This window comes from Notothenia coriiceps, unplaced genomic scaffold, assembly GCF_000735185.1.
Source record: "Notothenia coriiceps isolate Sejong01 unplaced genomic scaffold, NC01 NC01_scaffold00016210, whole genome shotgun sequence".
Classification (NCBI taxonomy): Eukaryota; Metazoa; Chordata; class Actinopteri; order Perciformes; family Nototheniidae; genus Notothenia; species Notothenia coriiceps.
Genome location: NW_011348911.1, coordinates 681 through 9,479, shown reverse-complemented (window position 1 = coordinate 9,479; position 8,799 = coordinate 681). Strand labels below are relative to the sequence as shown.

Below are 8,799 nucleotides of genomic sequence, written 5' to 3'. Positions count from 1 at the left end.
TCGTCGTCGTCTCTCTACGACACACACACACACACACACACACACACACACACACACACACACACACACACACACACACACACACACACACACACACACACACACACACACACACACACACACACTTCTCCGCCTCATTCTGTTTCCATTTACTCGTTCGTTATCTGACCAGCTTCAATCTTGTAGGCTACTCACTTCGTTTCTTGTAGCCTTCGAAAGGGTTTTGGAGGTTGATGCCTCGTTGAACGTGAGTTGTTTGGCTTTCTTGTCCGCAGCAGCAGAAAGCATTTTTGAATGTTTGAATGAATCAAAGTGAGTCGTCACCGTCGATTTTCTCTAAGACTTATGCTCCAACACACAGTTGCACGGGGTGCAGAATAGTTTCCCCCCAATTTTGTGAAAGACATCGGGGTACTGCTTTGCCCAGTCTTTAGCAGAAATGTTCGTCGGTAAATGAGATGGATCAGATTTTTTCATCTTGGTGTTTTCTCTCTCGTCTGAGTTCCACACGTTCACTCTACGGTGTTGTTTACCTTCTGTGATGCGCGAGCTGATGACGCCACGTCATCATCATCATTACTTCACGAGTTAACTTTTTTTTCTCTCAACTTTGTGTGGAAAAATGCGGAGATTAATGCAGCCTTTTGATAAATATGCGGCCTTTTAAAAATCTGCGCCATTTTGCTGATTATGCTGTAAATTCTGCGATCGCAGGATCGCGTTTTTCTGGAGGGTCTAGTTAGCAAAGCGCTACCTGGCTGTATCTGCTACCTCTGTCCCTAGCGAGAGGGTGTTCTCCACAGCAGGAGACATTGTTAGTGTCAGCACTTCTGCCCTTTCGGCAATTAATGTGGAAAGGTTCATTTTTCTTTAAAAAAACATGAAAATAAAATGACAAGCAAGTCATAATGTCAAACTGGCTGCTTAGGTACTAGTACAGTACAGTTCAAATACAGATTATTTCAGTTCATCAAAATGCTGCACCTTAATGTTTATTTTATTCTATTTTGTATTTATTTGAGTAAATATTCACAGTTTAATAATAATTAAAAACCCAAAACTAATAGTTTATGTTTTGTGAGTAGGCTACTAGTAAAGTAAATTTCAAATACAGATTATTTAAGTTCATCGAAATGCTGCACCTTAATGTTTATTTTATTATATTTTGTATTTATTTGAGTGAATACATTATTCACAGTTTAATAATAATTTCAAAAAACCCAAAAATATGTTATGTTTTTGTGATAATTCTTTCTGCTGTACCGAAAACGTACCGAACCGTGACCTAAAAACCGAGGTACGTACCGAACCGAAATGTTTGTGAACCGTTACACCCCTAGATGCTAGAGGCAAAGATGCTACCTAATCTTGTATTCGTCATTGTTAAAAGACATTGTGGAGTGTGGATGTTTTCAACAGGTGAACGGAGCAGGAAACTGTAAACCCAGTCACAGTGTTGATCGAGTATAAGACAGCAGACATGTTTTAAGTAAAGGCTTGTAAAATGATACCATGTGTTCCTCAGCTTTGTGTATGGAGGGTCCAGGTCATCCCACCCCGACTCAGAGCTACTCCATCGGCAAACCTATGGCACCCCCCACCCCCTCCAGGGCTATGCCACCAACCACCACCCAGGAAGCTCCAGACAGGGGGGGGGCTGGGGGGCGGCTGGACGTACGCTGGGTAAGGACTCATCAGAAGGTATATCTGTAGAAATAAAAATGTCTATTTGTGCAATGTATTCCAGAAGGTGAATACAGGACTGAGAAGAATAAAGATTAACATTAAAGCTTGTAAATATGTTTCAGTATAAACCCAGAATAAAAGTAACAATAGTGGAGAAACCGTAATGGTATTTTTGAGATTTGTTTAAAAATCACCCAACCTCTTATTTTTCAAATCTCATATCTTTTAAACGCCAATTAAAACGGTTTACCCAATGTCTGTCCAGATAGGAATATAATATTATTTGGACGGTGCAGAGAGGCATGGCTTCTCTGAAGATCTGTGGGATCTTCATATGACTCTGTTACAGGGCTCAATAAAATAAATAGTAGGCACCTTTGCTTAAACTGTTTATATGATAATAGTATGATCCATGGTGAGAGATATATGAATAAAGTGACGGTTGTGATTTGTTGCCAGGCCTGTCCGGCTTCTTTGATGCCAGCCTCCACCATGCCAGCACTTCGGGTCCAGACCCCTCTGTCATGAATCTAATTTCAGCTCTGGAGTCACGGGGCCCACAGCCGCCCCCCTCTGCCTCCTCCCTCCTTTCTCAGTTTCGCACTCCTTCTTGGCAGACTGGTGAGTGTCAGCCTGTTATGAGAAATTCAACAATAGCTTGATGTTAGTTCTTGTTACAATTGAAATATATCCTAAGTAATAATTTAATTTATGAAAAAGTCATTACATTTGCAAAAATTATCCAAAAAGTCTTGGGTTGGTAATCTAACTACCAATTTGTTGTGTTTTTAAATGTGAATACCGACCTGCATTTACCAACACTGTCCATGTAATGTTATGTCCCGTAGCAATGCATACGCCGGCCCCGGCGGAGCTCTTTATCTCAGGGGCCCTTCCTAGTTCCAGCTCCTTCACCCCCTCCTCTGCCCTCTCTGCTTACCAACATCCTGGCTCCTTCTCCACGCGACCCTTCACCCCCTCACTGTCCCTGCAGGACACACCTTCATTTAGCCCCTCCTCCAACAGTTTGTTATCCCCCCATGATCCCCTGCTGCACATCAAAACACCCTCCCAGACCAGCTTGGGCTTTGATCGTTTGCTGTCTTCCCAGAGTTCCACGTATCGAGGGTCCCAGGAGGTCCTGGTACCTTCTCAGACCCAGGCCCCTCCCACCTCCTCCAGTTGCCACCTGCCATCTCCCCAGTTCAACCTGTTGTCCTCTCAGCTCCACAGCCAGTCCTCCCAGCTCTATAACTCCTCCATGTTCTCTTCCACTCCAGCTCTGCTTCCCACAGCCCCCCCCCTGACTGAGCCTTCTCAAGAGAGGCCAGTTTCCCGGCAGGACAGTGTGATCAAGCATTACCAGCGCTCCTCCCCATCCCAGTCCACAGCAGAGCAATATGCCAGCTTTGGGGGGTCATCCAGCTACCAGCAGATAGCCAGCCACCACCGGCACACTGGAGTGTCCTGCAGTCCTGGGGGGGAGCAGAGCCCTTCCTCCAACCCCAAGCCTTCACCGCGGCTGGAGTCCAACACGTATCGACCTACGATCCAAACCCCCTACCCATCCTCCAGCTCCTCAACCCCCTCCTCTGTCACTAAGGAAGCCAAGAGTTCCAGCTCCAACAGTGGCTACTCCTCTTCAGTCTCAGGATCCTCCACCTCCCGGCCCTCACATACTCCACCGTCAGCCCCTCCCACTTCTTCTGGGTCTACTTCTAGCTCCAAGACGAGCACTGGCTCCTTGTCTTCTTCCTCTTGTCAGCAGCCCCCACTTCAATCAGCTCCGGCACCCGCCCCTCTACCATTGGTATCATCCAACCTTGTTCAACAGCCAGCATCTAAACAAAGCCTCTCCACCTATGGTTCTCCACCTGGTGCCAAATCCAGCACGGGCCTACCGGATCATACCACTTCCCAACATGCCCAGGCCTACTCTCCTAACCAGCCTTCATCCGCACATATGGCCCATTCTTTTGGTGGCTTTACCTCACCTCTTGCCCAGGACCTGAGCTCTGGAGCAGGGGGATCTGGAGGGAAGGCTTTCACTGGTATTGGTTCAGGAGGACGTTCCTTTTCAGCAGAGATAGTCTTTGGGGACTCAAGCTTTGGTCCAACGTCTCTAAGAAGAGCCGGCAGTCCTTCCTTGGGGTATGGCACTGCTGGCGGGTCAAGTGGAACCGTATCAGGCAGTGGTGTTGGATCTGAATCAGGGAGCAGGGCTGCTATTGCTGGTAATGGCGGCAACAACTCCTACCACCTACCAGAGTCCATTCCATCACCCTCCATCAGTTCCACCACCAGTCGCCCTGGATTGCACTCTCCTGCTACTGCTCGCCCTGCACAGTCCCCTGGGGGCTTAGGGACTACTAAATATATGTCCTCCATTCTCTCGCCTAATTTTATGTCCTCATCACAAGGTTTCCCGGACACACACCTAGCGCAGAACCAGTCCTACCACACAACAACCCCCAAGCCAAAAACAGAAACCAACATGCTGGTTGTTGATAGATCCCAAGATGGGGAAGAAAATGATGAGGATTTCCTTATCCATCATCTACTACATGCACAGAACTCAACTCCCCATCCGTCCCAGCATCACCCACCTCCTCAGCAGCTGCCCCAGACTCTCCCACAGGCTAGGGAAGGGGAAGGCAAGGGGGTGACTTATGATATCAACAAGATATCTGAAGAGCGCTACCACCTTCACAGTGTCATTCGTACCAACACCATGCCCAGCAGTTCAGGTCCGGGAACATCAATTAGTGAGGCAGGCAGTGGCATTAACAGTCATTTGGAAATATCACGGAAGAAACAGCAACAGGTCAAATCAGAGATGATTACCACAAAGTCCGGTCCTGAAGGGCTGACCGACCCTCTCTCCCACTCTCACACTACCAACCCCCATCACCAGCTTGACTCCTTGGGGTCTGTTGCCCTTTATGGAAGAGGGCACCCTTACACCCATCACACCTCACATGTGTCCTCACATTCTCAGCATCCCCAGATCTCCCAGCACCCCCGGCACTCTCAGCACACACAGCACTCTCAACACACTCAGCACAGCCTTCCTCATCCCCTCTCCCACAGCCAGCCTCACATGGAGCTGAAGAAGTCCTCAGAGGCCAATGACAATGCCTACTTGTGTAACACACCAGATCTGCAGCGGGCTCGACAAAGCCAGGTCCCCCTCTCTCTGATAGATTCCCCAACAGACCCTGCCCAGCCTCCTCACATGATGCAGTCTGTCCTTTCTCACACCACCCACACTAAGATGGCCCCCCAGCAAGCTCCATCACAGCAAGCTCTGCTGGGATCAATAGGAGGAGCAGGGCCTACCCGGGGGGATTCCCACCCTCAGGACCAGTCCTCACAGCTCCAGATCCAGCTCCAGGCCCAGGCTATGGAAACCCACTACAGCCTTGGAGGCCAGCCAAGAGATCAAACACAAGCCAGTCAGAACTCAGTGTCTTCGCTAAAAATGTTGGACCAATCTCTTTCTGGGATTAACAGCAGAGGCAGTGGAGGAGCTCTGGACAGAACAGGGGTCAGAGGGGCTGGAGGGGAGGGAGGGGGTGGAGTCAGGCATAGACAGCAACACAGAATTACTCCCCACAACCTTCCTCAACAAACAGCCTCCGATCTCCATGACTTCCTCTCTGAACCAGATTTGAGCTTGCCCACCCCTTCTAACCTGCACCACCTCAACCAGTCTGAGGCCCATGTCCACCCCCATGCCCACCATCAACAGCAGGCACACACTGACCATCAGCTGGCACTCTCCCAATTAGCTCTCCCACACTCTCACCGAATGGCTACCAACATGGGAACTCCTCAACAACAGCATCAGCCCCAACAAAGGGACGCTGAAACTCTGTCTCACTCCCAGTTGGACCAGCTGAAACAGCACCAGTTTGACAGTGCCAGCCCAGTGAGAAAAGCAGGACAGAGTCAAGTTCAGCAGCAGCAGCAGCAGCAACAGCAGCAGCAACAGCAGCAGCAGCAGCAGCAGCAGCAGCAGCAGCAGCATCGCTTTGGGCCTCTAACATCCATCTGCTTTCCAGATTCTCTCCTACACGACGAAGACCGCTCTTTCTTTCCTGAGATGGAAGACATGTTTTGTTCAGCTGAATACAAGTCGAGTTGTGCTGAGGATTCTGGGGCCGGACAGACTGCTCAGGAGAGCTTGGCCCAGGGCCATGGGCAGGGGCAAGAGGAGAGCTTAAAATCAGGAGCTGCTGGAGAGGGCTATGGGATGCTTGGTCACCACAGTGATCAAGGGTATGGACAGTATTGCCAAAGCCATCCAGGAACAGGAAATGGCAACCTACACTTAGACCTTGACTCTATGAAGTCACATGAGCTTCCCTCCACTGTGAATACTGACCAGCTCGGCCTTATCCAATCCCAAACCCCCACTATGGGGCTGAGTTCAGCAGTACAAGGGGATGGCTCAGAGAACAAGATGCTCTGTGCTGTGGGAGTGGGTGGAAATTCAATGACTCCTGGTCTTACCTCACCTATATTTTGTTCCTCTCGACCCAAGAAACTGCTGAAGACAAGCTCATTCCACTTGCTCAAACAGCGGCGTGATCCCCAACCTCTAACAAAGAAAAACTATGCGCAGGAGTACGAGTTTGAGGATGATGAGGATAAGGCTGATGGTCCTGCTGATATTCGCCTGAACAGTCGTCGCCTTCCTAACCTGCTGCCTGACTTGGTGTCTAGTTGTAGGAAGGCTGGTGGCTCATCAGAAGTAAGTGGGCTTAGTCCAATGATGGGTGACATAGACTTCTGCCACCCTTCCAACTACTCTTCCCTAGCACACCCTCCACAACTCCTCCCCCACGAAGGCCCAAAAAAAAGAGGCAGGAAACCCACTAAACCAAAACGTGAAGGCCCTCCCCGTCCACGAGGTAGACCACGCATACGTCCACTTCCTGAGCCTCCCTACTGCAGGGGGCTGATGGGAACAGTGGGTGGAGAAGGCAAGAGGGGTAGAGGACGGGGTCGAGGCCGTGGCAGGAAGGAGGAAGGGAGTGTTGAAATGCATCACAATATGAACAAAGCACAAAGCCTTCCATATCAGCAGCAGCACTTCAGTCAGCAGCAGAATGTCCAGCAGCATCCACAGCAACACCACAGACAGCAGGCAGACCTCCACCAAGCTCCACAACCACCGCATCAACTGCATCATCAGCAGCAGCATGTCTCCTGTCCTATCCAACAACCGCATCAGCAACAGCACCATCATCTTCCACAGCAGCCCCCCCAACAGCCACAGCAAGCTCCAATCACACCTATCAAGGTACTGGCTCTGTTCTTCCATAATCATAGTCACTGCTCAAAGTATTTACATGCACTCCTGACTAGCATTATAGACAATTGTAATATATCTCTGTGAAACCACCCTGAGGGAATTAACAATCAGCATTACTGACCTTTGTCATATATCTCCTATAAAGCTAAACTACAGCAATTATAACAAGATAAATGTTTCACATTATTTTTCTTTCTAACCCCTTTCCATACATCCGTCTCTCTCAGATCAAACTGCCCGTCCCCACCCTTTCTCCATCAGAATCATTGTTAAGGACAGACTCATTGACCAGTGCTGAACCGGTTCTGTCCGACGGGTCGGTGGGGTCTGCTCCCTCTCTGGGCCTGAGTCCTGGACCCAGCTCCGCCATGGACATCAACAGGAGTGAGGTGAACCTGACTCCAGAGGAGGTGATGAAGAATCAGCATAAAGCTGTCGAGGTAAAAACAGTTTACAGTCCTGTGTCCACGTCTGACTGCTCACTAGTCATTCTCTCTCATAATGATAGACTTGTCTTTGTTGGGATATTTGTTTGTGTCTCAATGACAAGTATTACACTTTCCAATGGTTTGAAATGATGGTGAGTGCTGCATATGAATTAAATGAAGATCTCACCATGTAAATGTGAATGAGTGGCAGTGTGGGATGTGGAACCAAAGCTGTGAGTTTCTCATCTCTCTGTCTTATTACCAGTGTTGTGCTAGTTACTGAAAACCAGTAACTAGTTACCATTACTAGTTACTTCATTTCAAAAGTAACTCAGTTACTTTACTGATTACTTACACCAAATACTGTGAACAGTAACGCATTAGTTACTTAAAAAAGGGCTCCCATTAATGCCCTTATAGCCTTCATTTCAGTACTGTTATTGCATTGGAGAATAATACAATCTGTTGATCAAGAAATAGCAATAGAAATAGTAGAAATAGCCTGCATGTGTTCTACAACATACCGTGCAATGGCTTTATCAACTTTTCCCTGGCTAGCAGTCCCTGTTGCTTAGGTGGAGGTGGAGTGGCGTCGGATGAGTCTGGGTCTTAGCTACTAGCTTCGTCCCACAACGCGAATGATGTGTAGAAACAGATCCTTCTTCTTCTTCTTCATGTCAGGGTGTGCAGGAGAAGCAGCTGTAGATAAAGAAGGGCTGCAGAGGATTGTGCATGACAGCTTGTATTTCATGTTGGAGGGAAATTAAATCTAGTTGCCTCAGCAACAGTAAGGTTCAATGTATCTGCAGACTCTGTTATCACTGAAGTGACACCTTAGATTTCCAATGAAGCCAAACTGATATACAATTTGGTTATTAAGTATTTGAACACCTATCATTTTGTGTATAAATATTTGTAATCCTAATCTTAATCTAAATAATTGTGTCCCTGATTGTAAGAAACCCAGACCATGACATCATGCAGATAACTGTACACATCTTGAATGGGATCACATTACATTGTTGATGTAAAGTTAAAGTAAACCCATTTTTAAAAGCAGTTTTCTCTGATCTTAACACAGTTGACGTGGAAGAAAGAAATTGAGGATCCACTGAATCCTGAATCCTGGGATGCTGTACAGAAGCTCTCCAGTTCAGTAAGTCGCTTCACACCCTTGAGTAAATGAGCAAAGCCCAGAGCCTCATATATAATTCAGACCTCATCCATTCAAACTGCAGCCGGTGTAGAGAACACATCCTCTACCTTCTTCACACCTCAGCTGCTGAAGGCCCTTGTAAAAAAGGTAGCATGTTGCCCAGCTAAGCTCAAACTAAATATAAATTTGATTTAGTGGCGTAGTCTCCA

General features: G+C 47.8%; 1 protein-coding gene across 1 annotated transcript; it reads left to right on the top strand.

Moving 5' to 3' along the window:
* Positions 1-1,529: 1,529 nt before the first annotated feature.
* LOC104949442 (uncharacterized) lies at positions 1,530-8,590 on the top strand (the record flags this gene model as incomplete). Its single annotated transcript, XM_010775801.1, has 5 exons — positions 1,530-1,683; positions 2,146-2,307; positions 2,535-6,994; positions 7,234-7,446; positions 8,516-8,590. Coding segments are annotated over exons 2-5 (4,845 nt in total), but the record flags the coding sequence as incomplete, so codon positions are not given.
* Positions 8,591-8,799: the final 209 nt, after the last annotated feature.